The 17,287-nt window shown below is 41.5% G+C and overlaps 1 protein-coding gene across 3 annotated transcripts in view; it reads left to right on the top strand.

Annotated features, from left to right (window-relative positions):
* Positions 1-17,287, top strand: part of ATP6V0A4 (ATPase H+ transporting V0 subunit a4) — a 90,705-nt gene that overhangs the window by 34,356 nt on the left and 39,062 nt on the right. For all 3 annotated transcript variants that reach the window (XM_033952981.1, XM_033952980.1, XM_033952979.1), the window contains exons 9-11: positions 6,158-6,251; positions 7,216-7,428; positions 12,727-12,877. In XM_033952981.1, coding sequence (XP_033808872.1) covers positions 6,158-6,251; positions 7,216-7,428; positions 12,727-12,877 — 458 coding nt within the window. The remainder of the gene's footprint in view (positions 1-6,157; positions 6,252-7,215; positions 7,429-12,726; positions 12,878-17,287) is intronic.

Raw genomic sequence — 17,287 nt, 5'->3', positions numbered from 1 at the left:
TGGAACAAGCTTCCAGTGCAGGTGATCGAGGCAGACAGCGTGCCAGACTTTAAGAAGAAATGGGATACCCATGTGGGATCCCTACGAGGGTCATTAGGGCATAGACAGGGGGTGGGTAAGCAGAGTGGGCAGACTTGATGGGCTGGAGCCCTTTTCTGCCGTCATCTTCTATGTTTCTATGATGGGTCATTTGGCCTTTATCTGCTATCATGTTTCTATGTTTCTATAATCAGAAAGTTCTATGACATCACAATGCAGGTGTAAAGAGCCTTAGCCTATAGGAAGAGGAGATGCAAATGTTAAGAGCCTTAGCCAATAGGGAGAGGAGGAGAGAGTGGCTGCTGCAGACACCAGAAAGTATTTCTTCACAGAGAGAGTGGTTGATCATTGGGAACAAGCTTTCAGTGCAGGTGATCGAGGCAGACAGCGTGCCAGACTTTAAGAAGAAATGGGATACCCATGTGGGATCCCTACGAGGGTCATTAGGGCATAGACAGGGGGTGGGTAAGCAGAGTGGGCAGACTTGATGGGCTGTAGCCCTTTTCTGCCGTCATCTTCTATGTTGCTATCTACAAAGAGTTTCTGTGAGGTTCTATACAGAAATATACGGAGCTCTGTGGTGGTGGTATTACAATACAGAGTTATTAATATCGGCATGATTATTCCATAATCACCCTACTTACGTTGCTTATATGCACACTTTTATACCAAATCAATAGCTCTATGTATATACACATATAATAATACTAGGTTTACTATTGCACCTAATTACACTATATGAGCACACCTCCTAAGTAAGTTGGCCATTTCAACTAAATATAATCTATTTACATGCATCCCTGAGAAAGTTCTAGTTCCCTCTCTCTGTCAACTTCATAATTTCAGTTGAAGTATTCTGGGAAAAGGATAGTCTTTATCCCTTTCTTGAATTTTCTGGTGTCCCTTTCTACTTTTAATTCCTTCGGTAGGACATTCCACCATGTTGGGGCCATTACCGAGAACTTTCTTGCCCTGGTGACAAAAACCTTTGCTCCTAACTGCATATGTGTGTACACAGTATACTCAGTTATGATAGTATTCTGTAAAGGACACTAGACCCCTTAACTTCCTTTATATATGCTCCCATGAGGGTGCCTACATATGGTGCACAGTTATAGAACTAACCCCTAAATGTTATATAGTAGAAGATGGCAGATAAAGACCTGTTTGGTCCATCCAGTAAAATAAAGTAATATAATAATAATTTATTCTTATATACTGCCAGACCATGAATGGTTCTAGGCGGTTCACAGCAGATAAGGCTGAATATCCAGTGAATATACAGTTCAAAAAGATACATCATTTCTAGAATGTACACAATACATGTTATATTTAAAATGCAATTAGGAAGCTTGGGTTACAAATTTTTCAAATAATTGTGTCTTTAATAGTTTTCTAAAAAAATAATAGGATGAGACTCCTGGCATGATTTTGTCAAACCAGGCATTCATTTTGGCTGCCTGGAAAGAGAGAGTTCTCTCAAGAAATCTCTTCAAACAATACAATTTGACAGTAGGATATGAGAATAACTGGACTCTACGTGTGGGCTTATTGGAGTGATTTAAAGAGAAATGGGAAACAAGGTAACCTGGGAACATACCAAAGACTGATTTGAAGCAAATAAATGCGAATTTAAGAACATAAGAAGTTGCCTCCACTGGGTCAGACTATTTCTGTAACCTACCTCCACTTCTATCTGTACCCCTCAATCCCCTTTTCTTTCAGGAACCTATCCAGACCCTCCTTGAACCCCTGTAGCGTGCTCTGGCCTATCACAGCCTCCGGGAGTGCGTTCCATGTGTCCACCACCCTCTGAGTGAAAAAGAACTTCCTAGCATTTGTTCTAAACCTGTCCTTTTTCAATTTCTCCGACTGCCCCCTTGTACTTGTGGCTCCCCAAAGCCTGAAGAATCAGTCCCTGTCCACCTTCTCTATGCCCTTCATGATTTTGAAGGTTTCTATCATGTCTCCTCTAAGTCTCCGTTTTTCCAGGGAGAATAGCCCCAGCATTTCCAATCTGTCAGCGTCCAGCATTTCCAAGCCTTAATCGATAGCCGGTGTAATTTTTGGTAATAAGGAGTAACATGCTCTCATTTTTTCAGACCGAAAATCAGTCGGACATCAGTGTTTTGAACCACTCTTAGTTTTTTGAAGATTTTCTTATAGGTAGATTATCACTAATAATAAAACCCTATGCGCACATGCGCACTCCTACCTGCGTGATCCATGATCCGTAGCTCCGTGGCTGGCAGAATGTTAAAGAGGGCGGTGCGGGCGCAGGCAGCACGTGTGTGGGCAGCGCGTGCGCATGTGATAACATAGAGGAAGGTCAAGAATTCCTCGAGGCTAAAGATTGGGGGTGGCCGCTCATGTCACGCTTGCGTCCCATTTCTGGGAGGAGCAGCTAGGTGCTTGCCACAGGCGAAGGGGGAGGCGTCATTCTGGCCGCAAGTGAACAGCTGGAGGGGCAGAGGATGACAGTTTGAGGTGTGCAGGACGGATGAAATGGGGGATGGAGGGGCGGGGCTTAGGTACTGTATCTTAGTTGGTGTTCTTGGTTTCCAGACAGATCACTTGATCCTAAGGATGTAGGTAAATTGTAATGACACAAGTTCTAATACTGGACCTCACGCCCCCAAGAAAGGAAATTAAATTTCAGTAAATTAACACAATAAAGAGACAGAAAGACACACAGACAGCGGCCAAGGAGAGAGAGAGAGAGAGACAGAAAATCAGACAGCAGCCAAGGAGAGAGAGACACACAGAAAGACAGACACATACAGAGAGTGACAGAGGGAGACAGAAAGACACACAGACAGCGGTCAAGGAGAGAGAAAGAGACAGAAAGACAGACAGATAGACACACAGACAGCGGCCAAGGAGAGAGAGCGAGAAAGAGACAGAAAGACAGACAGACACACAGACAGCGGCCAAGGAGAGAGAGAGAGAGAGAGAGACAGAAAGACAGACAGCAGCCAAGGAGAGAGAGAGACATAGAAAGACAGACACACAGAGAGAGTGACAGAGGGAGACAGAAAGACAGACAGACAGCGGCCAAGGAGAGAGAGAGATAGAAAGAAAGACAGACAGACACATCTATTCTAGCACTCGTTAATGTAATGGGCTTAAAGACTAGTATTACAATAATCAAGGATACTCAGTATCGATGACTGAACTAACAAACGAAAGGAAGCTGTATCAAAATATTTCTTAATGGTTCGGAGTTTCCAAAGAACTGAGAAACATTTCCTGAGTAACAAATCTGTGTGTAGTTCTAAGGTAAGGTGTCGATCTAAAGTCACTCCCAATATTTTTAAGAACATTTCTATAGGATAGTCACAACCATTCAGGTGTATCATTGATTCTTTAATCTTGTCACTAGGACTTGCAAGAAAAAAATTAGTTTTTTCAGGGTTCAGTTTCGATTTGAAACAATCATCCAGAATTCAATCTGTTTCAGAATAGTTGCTATACAATTTGTTATCTCTACTGTCAGGCACGTAAGGTGGATGACTATAGTGATATCGTCAGCATAAATATAAAACCTAAGATTTAAACTTTGCAAGAGTTTTTTTCCCTTTTGTATTATTGGCATTCAAAATTTAGTAGGCTCTAGATTTTTTTTTTTTTTTTTAATGACTACACTTCTCCCTCCGTATTCGCTGAGATAGGGGATTAACAGAACCGCAAATACTGAAAAACCGCGAATAACTTTTTTTAATATGTTATTAGCTGTTTTCTATTAAAAAGCATCGTGAATATGGTGAAACTGCGAATAACATGGTGGGAGACCTGGTCTGTTCCTGAAGGAGAGGCAAAACACGGTGATGAAAGTGCTGGGAAGCAGCCATTTTCTCTGTAATTGCTTAGAATCAGCGATTTCTCTATGCAAGCTGATGTAATTTGGGGGGAGGAGCCTGCAAGCTAAAAAACATAAATAATTGAAACCGCGAATGCTGAAACTGCGAATACGGAGGGAGAAGTGTATATCCTTGGCCACATCATTGGTAGGAGGACAGTTACTCACTCCATTCCAGACACTCTCACTATTCCTTGAGCGCTTCCTGTTCAGAATGAAACCAAGGTTCACATTTGTATGGAATTATAAACTTAGCTTCAAATATGTGTGTCAGATTACATGGAATTCTATAAAATAATTTTTTGCATCTGTGGGTAATATGTATGTAAATGGCTCATTATAAAACATTCTCACCAGCCTAAAAGTAAGCACACTAGATGTGTGAAGGGGTGGAGTTTGGATCGAGAAAGGACAGTGTTTGCAAGTATGCAATGCAGATGAGGGATTTTCCACCCAGTCCTCAGGACACACCCAGCTATTCAGGTTATCAGGATACCCACAATGAATATGCATGAGAGAGATTTGCATACAGTGGAGGTAGTCTGACGAGAAGTGAACGGTGGATTGAGTGTAAAGTCAGCGGGCATCCCCTCCTGAAGAAGTCAAAAGCTGTGAAATTCGAGTCAGGGTGAGTCCTTGAGTCTGTGTGTTGCGGGTCAAATAAGGTGCTAATGTTCAGGTGGCAAGGCAGGCAAGGCAAGGTGAAATGGAAGAATCACCAGTCACACTATAAAGATAAGTGCACTGCAGATATATATAGAATATATATAATAAAGAGATGGTGGTAAAAATATTGTAAAAGTGTGACAAGGCAAGGGTGGTTGGGACATTGATGGGGCCCTGATGGTCCCGTGGTGACCCTTGCCTTTTGTTTATGGGTCTGAGCACATCATATTTAAAATAAAAATTATTTTTTTTTTTTCAAAATATTGTTGTGAATGAGGAGTTGATTTACTGACTTATTTCAAAGTGGGCTTGTGTTTTTTTTTTTTTTTGGTGGAATGCATATTCATTGTGGATATGCTGAAAACCTGACCGGCCTAGGTGTGTCCCAAGGACTGGGTTGAGAACCCCTAATGTAGATTATAAAATAAGCTAATCTATACACACATGTAAAAATTATAGCCATAGACATTTGCATCTGCTAAAGGACCGGAGTCAATTTCTACATCTGCAATGTAGACATGATTTCTAATCTAATCTAATCTAATCTAATCCTTAGGTTTGTATACCGCATCATCTCCACGTTCGTAGAGCTCGACGCGGTTTACAGTAGGAGAAATAGGAAGGAACTACAACAGAGGGTTAGAGGTAGAAGTGTGAAGAAAATTTAGAGGACTTGGGATGCCAAGATATAAGAGTTTCCTTGATTCCTAAGTTGGAGGGAGACTTACATTTTTTGAGAAAAGCCAGGTTTTCAGATGGAGGGAGCTCAAGTTCCGAAGAGGAGAGGTAAGGTTGTTCCAGAGCTCAGTGATTTTGAAGTGGAGGAAGGTCCCTAGCTTTCCTGTGTGGGAAATGCCTTTTAGCGAGGGGAAGGATAGTTTTAATTTGTGGGAGGATCTGCTGGTATTAGGGTTTGAGGAATTCCAAGAAAGAGGGATAAAGGGAGGGAGGATACCATATAGGATTTTGAAAGTTAAACAGGCGCATTTATAGTAGACCCTGGCGATTTCTGCCATGTATGCGTGCTTTTTATAAGGACAAGCACTGGTAGGCACCTTCTTGGGGTGTTCTTTTGTTTTTTTTAAATAAAATTGACTTACAATTGGTGCGTGAAAACTGATTTATAGTAGGTATCCCTTATAAAATGGCTTTAAAAACATATGTCAAAATAAAAAATGAACACAGTGTAATATTTAGCAGTGACATTAAATTTATAATAATAATGAGAAAAAAGACCTCAAAAACCCCAGCGTCATATAAGTCGCTTTCCATAAAAGATCCTGGTTGTTTTCACCAAAGAGCTCAGCATTCCAGGACATACAACCCAAACTGAGGAGTGAGTGGCGCAGTGGTTGGAGCTCCAGCCTCAGCACCCTGGGGTTGTGGGTTCAAACCCCGTGCTGATCTTTGTGACCCTGGGCAAGTCACTCAGTCCTCCATAGCCCCAGGTACGTTAGATAGATTGTAAGCCCACCGGGGCAGGCAGGGAAAACGCTTGAGTACCTGATTGTAAAACCGCTTTGATAAACTTGGCAGGCGGTACATAAACACCTAAATTTGAACTGATCTGAATTCTGATCTTTCCCCCGATAGATTTCGTGCTACAGTTTACCCATGTCCTGAGTCGGCTACAGAACGACGTGAGATGGCTGCAGGAGTGAATACGAGGATAGAAGATTTAAATACAGTAAGGAGAATAGCTCTCACTTCACGCGAATTTATTTATTTTTCTATACCATTCTCCCAGGACAGCTTATAACGCTTTACATTAATTTATTCAGCTACTCGAGCATTTTCCTATGTAATGTACTTCTGGGGCAATGGGGAGATTAAGTGATTTGCCCTGGGTCACAAGGAGCCCAATGCCACGTTTTTGACTGGTCTCGTTTCTTATTTCTCCTCATGACCCACATCTCTCTGGCATTATTGACATTTTAGCACTTTACCCTTGCAGGTTTACTATTGCAGCTAAATACAGTCCTCCTCCGAAATTCACAGGGGTTCCGTTCCAGAAGCACCCATGAATTTTGAAAAACCGCAAATGCGGTTTTGAGTCGGTAAAAAGGCAGGAGAGGGCAGCTGCGGCACTGGTGTGTGCAGTAAATCATACCTGGTTACCCAGTATGCTCCGGGGGGGGGGGGGGGGGGAGGGAGAGGAGGAGGAATCGGCTGCACAGAAGACTGATTGGCTCACCTGAGGGGGGGGGGGGGGGAAGAAGAGAAGGAATTGGCTGTGCAGAAGGCTGATTGGCTGACCGGGGGGGGGAGGGAGGGGGGAGAGGAGGAGGAATCGGCTGTGCAGAAGGCTGATTGGCTGACCGGGGGAGGGGGGGAGAGGAGGAGGAATCGACTGTGAAGAAGGCTGATTGGCTGACCGGGGGGGGGGGGGGAGAGGAGGAGGAATTGGCTGTGCAGAAGGCTGATTCACAGACTCATTCCCTGTATTTTCTGATTGGAAGAGGCAGTCAGAAAATACCGCAAATAACTGAGCCCGCGAATCACGAATTTGCGGGGGAACACTGTACACTATATTTACACATCTCCTGAGAAGGTTGGCCATTTCAACTAAATATAACCTGTTTACATGCATCCCTGAAAGTCTAGTTTCGTCTCTCTGTCAGCTTCATAATTTCAGCACCTTACCCTTGCAGGTAATAACGCAAACAGAGACACACCGCCAGCGGGTGCTGCATGAGGCAGCTCAGAATCTGTGCAGCTGGGGTATTAAAGTGAAGAAGATGAAGGCTGTATATCACATCTTGAATGCTTGTAACATCGACGTTACACAGCAGTGTGTGATTGCTGAGATCTGGTGTCCAGTGGCCGACACAGACCGCATCAAGAAGGCGCTCCATCTGGGTATGGTAAGTTCCCGGAGGCAAAGAGATAATGAAGCCTTGCAAAAATAGATGCTGGGGCTTCTTTTAACTTCATATTCAGAGTTCATTAATCTAATCTAATCTGTTTAAAAAGCTAATCCTGCTATTCAGCAAATCTAATTTATCCATTTATCCCTGGATTCTCTATATACGAGGCTCTACAAAATGTTCCTGTACTTTCATATTTTCATGGGAAATGGATGCAGCGGGAGACATGGCAAGAGGGAAAAAGTTAAGTTTCCAGTAAAATGGGGGGGGTTACAACCCCCCAGACCCCCCACAATGCCGCCACGATCTGTATTAAGTAAAGTAGGGGAGCTCCCCAACAAAACCCCTAAAAACAGTAATTTTCTTTGGTGCGCGCCTCCGTCTTGCGCTCAGTTGTCGGCGCGCGTCTTTGTCTTCCGCGATTATGTCTATGAATCAAGTGCACTAACCAATTAGCGTGCGCCAAACGCTAGCGTGTGCATATGTTAAATTGTGGACGCTTTAGCGTTTAGTGCACGCTAATTCGATTAGCACGCCTTAGTAAAAGAGGGGGTTAGTGCATGTCAATTTTTTTAAAAACTTTATATTTATTCAGTTTTTCAAATTTCAAACAAGCAAATCAAATACTTGCATAGAGATTTATGAAAGTTATTAACAGAAAAATTATAAACCTAATTCCACTTAACCCAGTGATTTAGGCTATTTCTTTTTTTTAATCAACTATATTTTAGTCCACCGTATTGAGAGAGATTTAGGAAAAAATTATTAGTGGAAAAAAATCTTATTCAAACTAGAAAGCGGCTCTTATCTGCAGATTTTACAGCCGGTTATACATTTTGAGCTACGGGCACTACTTGCTGTTTTGATTCTATAAATCCTAACAGTTGTTTAGGTTCAAAAAATAAAAAAATAGATAATTCTTATTCTGATAGGTAACAAAACATTTTACAGGAAATTTTAACAAAAAATTTGCTCCCAGGGCTAGGATTCTTGGCCTCAATGCCAAAAATTCCTTTCTCCGCCTCTGAGATCTTAATGACATATCTGGAAATATTCGAACATTGGAAACTAAAAACTGATCATATTCTCTATCACTTTCCAAAGCAAGAGTTATTAATAAGGTTTTCCTTTCTGTTATAACCTCTAAAGAGTTTTCCAGAAAAGTTGTTAAATTAATATCCACTTCATTTACCCCTTGAATCTCTTTTGGAATAGACACTTCCACAGGTTTCTTTATATAAAATTAATTAGCTCTAACCATAGGTGGCAAACTTTCTGTTGGAATGAGCACGATTTTATTAAAGTACTTCCTTGCCATCTCCATTGGTGATATTAAGGGATATTTAGGAAAATTAAGGAGTCTCAAATTATTTTTCCTTAATTGGTTTTCGAAGCTTTCCATTTTCCTGGCAATAAATGTTCTTTAACTAATTCAAAATCCAAAGCCTTCATTTCACAAATTTTTGTCTCCTGTTTTTCTATCTTTTTACTTATATCTTTAATGGCCAAACCCTGTTGCTCCACTTTCGAGTGGATAGTCCCATAGTCAGTACTTAAAGTGGAAGAAGACAATCTGAGGTTTGCGTCCATAACTGAAATAGCCTGCCATAAAGCCTCCATGTCTATTTTTTCCAGCTTCTCCAACACCCCAAATGAGATCTTAATCCCACCAGAAGCTCCTCTCACCTCTGTTTCAGTGTGGGTTAACTGTTGCTGTTCTCCAGTCTCTCCAGTTCCTGACGATATTGGAGCTACTGACCCTCCTATGCTGAGGCTCGAAATCTCCTCCCGAGACATCGATTTCTCAGACACTCCCAACACTGAACTGCTTCCAGGTTGTGGCGGTGGCTGCCTTTGCTCCAGGCTTAACAACGCCTGAGTCTGTAAGCTGGGCTCGCCCGAAGAGTTCGGGCTTACCCCCGAAGTAGAAGCTGCAGATTCACCCAGTTGGGCAAAGGCTCCTTCAATTGTTGTCTGCACAAGCCATTGGGGTGCCGCTATCGCCACTGGAGGGTTGCCGCAAAGGGCTCCTTTCCTCTTACCCATGACTAGGTAAGAGGAGTGCTGTTGAAACGCCGGCAGACCCGAAATGACGGAGCCTCCTTCTCAGGCATCCGCTCCCGTCGCCATCTTGATTCCTCTCTCCCAGTGCATGTCAATTTTAAGTTAGGCGCTATTTATGGAATCATGCCTAATGGCGCCTAAGTGGATTTTGGTGCTGGTAGGCACCTGAACCTTAGGCAAACCCTATTTATGCCAGAGTTTTCTTGGTCTAAATAGCAGCACTTAAGTCTACTTTAGGCACTTACACGTAAAACATGCCAATGCCCTTAATCATGCCGACTTTCTGGTAGGTGTCTACTGAATCAAGCACCTACCACACAATTAATTTTAATTTAAGCCAATTATGAGGAGCTAATTGCTTCTTCTTGGCACCAATTAAACTTTTAAATTAAGTTAGGTGTCTAGATTGTCTAGGCGTGCTGATCTAGGCGACTAACTTTAGGTGCCATTTATAGAATCAGGGCCTTAATACTATCTGGAGGCCAGCAATCAATTATTGCCATTAATTACTGTAGACTCAATTGGGAGCTGTGTATGCATATCACTGCACATTATTCTATAACTCTATGTGCACAAAACTCATGGCACGCAGTCCAGAAGGGGCATCGCCGTGAGAAGGCCATAAGCGAGGCATGCGCATTCTCACAAGATGCACATCATGTTATAGAATTTGGGAGATCTGCACCTACCTTTAGCACCAGGATTTACACCCAATTTTAGTGGTGTAAATCCTTACGACTAAAGTTTGGCGCGGGAATCAGCTCCAAGTGCTATTCTATATAGGGCGTACAACTCTCAGCACTAATTATAGAATAGCATTCCTTGCCAATTTTTTCAGCACTATTTAATGAAACTAATCCTTAAAGGTCCATTCTATTATCGATAGGTTATCCCCTAATTCTAAAATAGTGCTAAAAATGGCTTGCGCAAGTTTAGGCATGCAAGCTAATTTGTGTCAATAGTTGGCATTTTAAGAAGCAATTATTGGCGCTAAGTACAAGTTACACTCATTAATTTAGGCACGGGATCCACACCTATATTATATGCACGAGTCGAAAAAGGGCAAGTCATGGTCAGATCAGTGGTGTTACTTTAAGTTACGTGCTTAATTATAGAATAAGGGCATCCGCGCCATGTTTTCTGGGACAAATGGATGTTCCTAAATTTAGTCATTGTTTCCAGGCATAAACAATATTCTATAAACTGCACCTACCTTAAGCACAGTTTATAGAATAGCATTTATTATGGCACCAATTGTTTAGGTGCTATATATAGAGTAATCACATATACATGTGTATATGTATACAAATGCAAAACTTCTGCCTGGTTCTCTGCAACAGGTGGTATACAGTCATGGGAAAATTTCAAAATTTCAACAAGATATTTTTTAAACCTCTCAATGGGAGATCCTCCAAGAGTCTTAGGAAAGTTCAAAAGACGAATATTCAACCGACGATTCGAGTTTTCTAACTGTTCAACCTTACAGTTCAATTGAGTTTTGTCCTTAATTAATCCAGAAGATAAGTCTTGAAGTTTTTTGACTTTATCATTAACTTGTTTTAGTTCCTTAGTAAAGTCTTCTTTAGTCCCCTCTAGTTTAAGTCCCAAAGAGTCAACAGTACTTACTAAATCTGTTATTTCTTGTGAAGAGTTGGCCACTGCTACATTTAGGCTAGTGAGAGCATCCCAAATGCTCTCTAATGTAACCACCGGTGGCTTGATCAACTGAGAGCTGGGGTTTCTTATAGCTCCCAGGGTCCCCTGCTCCTTCGATACTCTCATGGCCCCTGTTCCTCGATCCGGGGTTCCCCCTGCAGTATCCATTTGGCAGGGCTCCTCAGTCAGTGCTGCAGTTGGAGCAGGTCGCGACGAAGGAACAGCTACTGGGGGAGATAAAGATGTCTCCGGGGCAAAGCCCTCCACTTCTCCTCATGTGGGGGATAACGCCGCCAACACCCCAGGTAACTCCACGGGATTCTGCATAGTTGTGAACTCCCAAATTGATCGCTGCATCGGGGAGGAAGTTCGAGGTGTCGAGGAATCCACCTGAATTATCCCCTTGCGCTTGGTGTGCGGCATCTGATTACCGATAGGAAAAATTAGAACGAAACACTCTCAGATCGGTTCAGGAGCGCGAGTAAGCTGCTACTGCCATTTTGAATTCTTCCTGAAAGGGGAATTTACATAGGTATGAAGTATGGGCATGACTCCTACTGACAAGCATAACTTATAAATACTTCAATTTACACCTGTCTCAGCTGACTGGTTAAGTCAGGGTGGCCAAAGATAGAACTGCTATTTAGGTAGATCTATCTTGTTGCTAAACTTAGCCTTTGCTCAATATAGGGTAGTGTTTCTCAACTCGGTCCTGGAGTATCCTCTTGCTGGTCAGGTTTTCAGGATATCTACAATGAATATGCGTGAAAAAAATTTGCATATAATGGAGGCAGTGTATGCAAATCAAGTTTATGCATATTCATATAGGGCAGCATGTTTTTAATCTTGAAAATGTGTGTAGTGCCAAAAAACAGGTGTCTCCCTGGCTAATTTTCAAAGCAGAAGTAGATATGTGATTTGAATATCCTGTCCTGATCTCTCACTCTGGCTCTGAATATTGTCTGCAGCTTAAACGCATTGAGCCTCTGGCTTACAATATTATCAGACTGGACTCTGCATTCCTTAAGTAAAACTTCAATACAAACGTAAAAACAAAGAAATAAATAAACTCACAATTCAGTTGTTCTTAAGGATTTTTGCCTTCTACAAAGTCCACACCTTACCAGCACATTCCAAAAGTAGAAATGGCCAGGAATGTATCCCACATACTCTGTGGTGGATAAAATTGTCCTTCAGAACTTAGCCAACTAAGCTGAATTTAGAGTAGCAGATTCAAAGGTAAAACCAAATAGGGCACAATACGTTCTCTATAGCTATGGAGTCTGAACAGAACACACAACAAAAGCAGGCAAGAAAGAGGGGGGTCATCAGCCCACCAAGCATATAACAATGCACACTGGGAGCTTGAATTAAAGAAATACATGCTGTTTATATATTTCAATACAAGCAATCTGCTCCCATGAATGTGGGGGCAGAACATATTCAGTCAGGTCCACACAAAAAATACTATGTACATACTTGCTGGTTGTGTTACTTGAACACTTTAATGTGTGAGTAGTTTAGATCAAACCTTAATCTGTTTTCTATGTACCAGTCACATTTCCATTCTTGCAGGAACGAAGTGGTTCCACCATCAGCCCTATCATGACTGAGATACAGACTAAGATGGCTCCACCTACTTTCAACAGAGTCAATAAGTTCACTGCAGGTTTCCAAAACATTGTGGATGCCTATGGTGTGGGGAATTACAGGGAGATGAATCCAAGTAAGCTCATTCTTACATTACATTACATTTGTGATTTCTATTCCGCCTGTGCCTTGCGGTTCTAAGCGGATTACAGTTAAAGAGAACATAAGAACATAAGAACATAAGAAGCGCCATCTCCGGATCAGACCTTCGGTCCATCAAGTCCGGCGATCCGCACACGCGGAGGCCCTGCTAGGTATTCACCTGGCTTATTTTATAGCCAACCATATCTTTATATGCCTCTCTCAAGGAGATATGCATCTAGTTTGCTTTTGAAGCCTAGGACTGTCGATTCCGCAATAATCTCCCCTGGGAGAGTATTCCAGATGTCAACCACTCTCTGTGTGAAGCAGAACTTCCTGACATTAGTCCTGAACTTGCCCCCCCTTAGCTTCATTTCATGTCCTCTTGTCCGTGTCAAATTGGACATTGTAAATAATCTTCTCTGCTCTATTTTGTCAATTCCTTTCAGTATTTTGAAGGTCTCGATCATATCCCCACGCAGTCTCCTTTTCTCAAGGGAGAACAATCCCAGTGTTTTAAGTCGATCCTCATATTCCAGTTTCTCCATACCCTTCACTAGTTTAGTTGCTCGTCTCTGCACCCTCTCCAGCAGTTTTATATCAAGAGATCAGGACATTACCAAGAGAATTACATTACAACGATTTAAGTAAATTACATGTTGTGGTATAGAAATTCAAGTATAAGATATCTGGATTTATCGATAGAATAACTTGATAGGGTTCAAGTAGTTACAAGGTTCAGTGGGGAAAACAATATAGGCAACTGAAGAAAGATACCTAACTTTGAAGGAATCAGTTGAGTGGATACCTAAGGGAGATGCTTATTTAGGAGAAGGTTAAATGGATACCTAAGGGAGATGCTTATTTAGGAGTTTGGATATTTTTGGTAAATGAGGTTCAAGGGGATGACTAGTGTGTTATTTGCTGGGGAGAGTGCATGTCCTGTAGTATAAAAAAACAAAATACCTGTATAAAACCTATTCAAACCTTACTGAAATGATATGTTCTGGAAGTGGGAGTAATTTTAAGAGTGGAATTGTGTAGATGGTTCATCCTTGATGTCACTGAGAAGGGCATATAAGAATTCCTTTGGATTCACCAGATGAGTTGAAGTCACAGAGACATGAAAGAAGAGATAATATGAGCTGGATACTTTCTATAGTGTAGAGGGGGAATTTGCTTTCTAGTTCAACATTGGTTGAGCAAATGTCCCTGTATCTTTGGGGTGCAGGAGTCGGTGATATGATCTGCGGAGAGATTCTGTATCTGTACCCATTCAAGCAGTGGGTCCCTTATAATGCCATCTCTCTCAAGGCACTGGGGACTGGAGGGGTGGGGAAAGGATTAATCCCTTCAGAGCTCCAGTATACAAACTCTGCAAACAGTAAACACATTCCAGCCCTATATAGAAATTCTTCATAGTAATAGAAATAGAAACTACAATGCAAGATATCAGAGATGCACATTTCCCAATGGGACATATTACAATTAATAAATTCTAAAAAAAATCTTTTTGTTGTCTCTTTTGCTTTCCTCTGTTTTTTTCCTTAAATCTCTTTCTAGGGTCTCCTGTCCTTTTGACATTTTTTCTCTAAGTCCACTGTTTTTCCTATGCACCCCTATCCCTATCTTCGTTCCATGTTACATTACATTAGTGATTTTTATTCCGCCATTACCTTGCATTTCAAGGCGGATTACAGAAGAGGATTTCTGAACATGTCCAGAGGTGTTACAGAGTAGAGCGGGTTGCTTCAGAGGATTGAAATGTTTCATTTGGTGTTTCTTGAATAGCAGGGTTTTTATTTCTTTTCTGAAAGTTTTGTAGTCTGGGGTCACGATTAGTAGATTAGAGAGTTGGTGGTCTAGTTTTGCTGTCTGTGTGGCTAGAAGGCCATCGTACAGTTTTTTTCCATTTGATGTCTCTGATTGGAGGGTGTGTGAATGGTGTTTGGGTTCTCCTGTGTCTGGTTGTGGTAGTTTGGATTAGGCGGTTGTTCAAGTAGGCTGGGCTGTCACCATTTATGGATTTAAATAATAGACAGTAGAATTTAAATAGTGTTCTTGCTTGAATTGGGAGCCAGTGTGAGTCAAGGTATGCCTCAGTGATGTGGTTGTGTTTTCTTAGTGAATAGATTAGTCTCAGGGCTGTGTTTTGTACTGTTTGTAGTTGTTTTATCATTGTTGCGGGGCAGGGGAGATGGAGGATGTTGCAGTAATCGCAGAGACCTAGGACTAGGGACTGGACCATCAGCTGGAATTGTTTTCGGTCAAAAAATTTTCGAACTTGCCTTAGGTTTCTCATGACCGCGAATGATTTCTGTATTGTTTTGTTGATTTGTGGTTGCATGGTGCAGCATCTGTCTATCGTCATTCCCAGAAGTTTTAGAATGGGTTGAATGGGGTATGTGATTGAGTTTATTACTAGGTTTGTTATGGTTGGGGTTTTATGGTTTTTATGGTTATGGTTGGGTTGTTATGGTTTTTATTTTTTTTGAGAAGTATGAATTTTGTTTTGTCTGGGTTCAGTTTTAGTTTGTGGTCTTTCATCCATGTTGCCACTGTTTCTAGAGTTCTGTGTAGTGTGTCTATCATGGTGGGCATTGGCTGATCAAAAGGAAGGAGAATGGTGATGGCATCTGCATAGCTATAGGAGGTTAAGCCTATTTTGTCTAAGCAAGTGCCGAGGGATGCAATGTAAAGATTAAAGAGTGTTGGGGATAATGGCGATCCTTGTCCTCTCAGTGTACCCATCCCTCCCCTGTGTCCAGCATCTCTTCACTATATCCTTTTCCCTACACTTATCCAGCTTGTCACATTTCTCTTCACCTCTTTCATGCCTTCCTTTCTTACTCTGCCGCCACATCTCTCTAATCCTCTCCTCTCCCCCCTGGGTTCAGTATTGCCTCTCTTGGGACATCCTAGTGGCGCTTACGAACGACGCGCGAATGGTGCCTTATGAACGGCACCTAAATACAGTACGCTAAAGGACGCCGATGTAATGTCAAAACGTATTTAAAAGTACTTCTGGTTCAGAATTGCTGTGCTTTCATGGCTTTTTGTGTAGCACAGTGGTTAGAATGAACTTTAGCACATAAACCTTGTTGGTTCAAATCCCCCATGTGCTTCAGCTCACAGAATACACATTTTTAAAAAAATTACAAGCTACACACCTATAAAATGCAATACTAGTGCTAGCATGTAAAACAACACAACATTGTCATACTACAAAAAAAAAAAAAAGTGAGGTTATCAATTGATATAAACAGCAGTATTTGATGCAATGTCACATTTATTAGACCATACTTAAAATTCAAACCCATGACTTTTGGGACAATGACAGCAGCGCTTTAAGCCATTGAGCCAGCACTGCTTTCTTTCAGGTTACTGTCATATCATAGCTAAGCAGATGATACCTTAGTAGATCACTAAGCTATGGTATCACAGGGAAGTCAGAGATACCTGACTGGAAGCTGCTGCGGCTCAATGGGTAAAAGCCCTGTGCTCATCATCTTCTAAATGTCATGGGTTTAAATCCCAGCACATTTTTAATTGTGGCATTCTACCTTGCAGGTGCACCTTGATGATCTCACAATGAGATCAGCAATGTGCAGCTGCACACCTCCATTTGCAATGAAGTAGATGCCATGCTAAGGTCTATATGTGTTTTTTCAGTTTTTACCCTTTCGCAAATGAAGTTCTCTGTGCAATCTCTGTATTTATGTCATGTGCTTGCATCTCTTGGAAGAATGAGCTGATTGGAGCACTGTTTAGTGAGAAAAAAAGGGGTTGTTTTTCAGCAAGAAACCTAAAGCTGTGTTTTTCATGTGCTCTAATTAGCAAATAACATTGCTGTTTGGCCAGAAAACTAGTAGGTTTGGCATGCAATAGGTTCATATTGATGTGCCCTGATTATGTGGTGGCTTATTATATGTATTTTGAGCTAAATAAAGCAAAAATAAAATCCCTGAACCCTATTTAGAAGATTGCATTGGAAACGTCCAAAACCTGCCTAAGACCTGTCCATAGAACTCACATCTATCAAACTAATGTCTACACTCAATAGTATACTTCCTTACAATGCTTATAAGACCTAGTTTTACAATTGCTATACAGCTTATTGGCTCACTCTGTAGCACACTGGTTAAACCTACAGACTTCTACACTGATGTTCATAGTCAAATCCAACTCACTATCTTTGGCAGAAGAAAAATAAATGAAAAGATTGAAAATGGTATGGTACCAACATTTTACAATAATAATAAAAAATAGCATAAATTTGCCATTCTAATAACATCAGAATTATAACATTAAAGACATTGTTTGGACGAAAATAAGAGATTCTGTAAAGTGTGCCCAAAAAGTTGGACGTCTTACTGATGCTGAGTGCCGCTTGGCGTTCTTGCAT

This window comes from Geotrypetes seraphini, chromosome 7 (assembly GCF_902459505.1).
Source record: "Geotrypetes seraphini chromosome 7, aGeoSer1.1, whole genome shotgun sequence".
Taxonomy (NCBI): Eukaryota; Metazoa; Chordata; class Amphibia; order Gymnophiona; family Dermophiidae; genus Geotrypetes; species Geotrypetes seraphini.
This window is presented reverse-complemented; position numbering and strand designations above follow the sequence as displayed.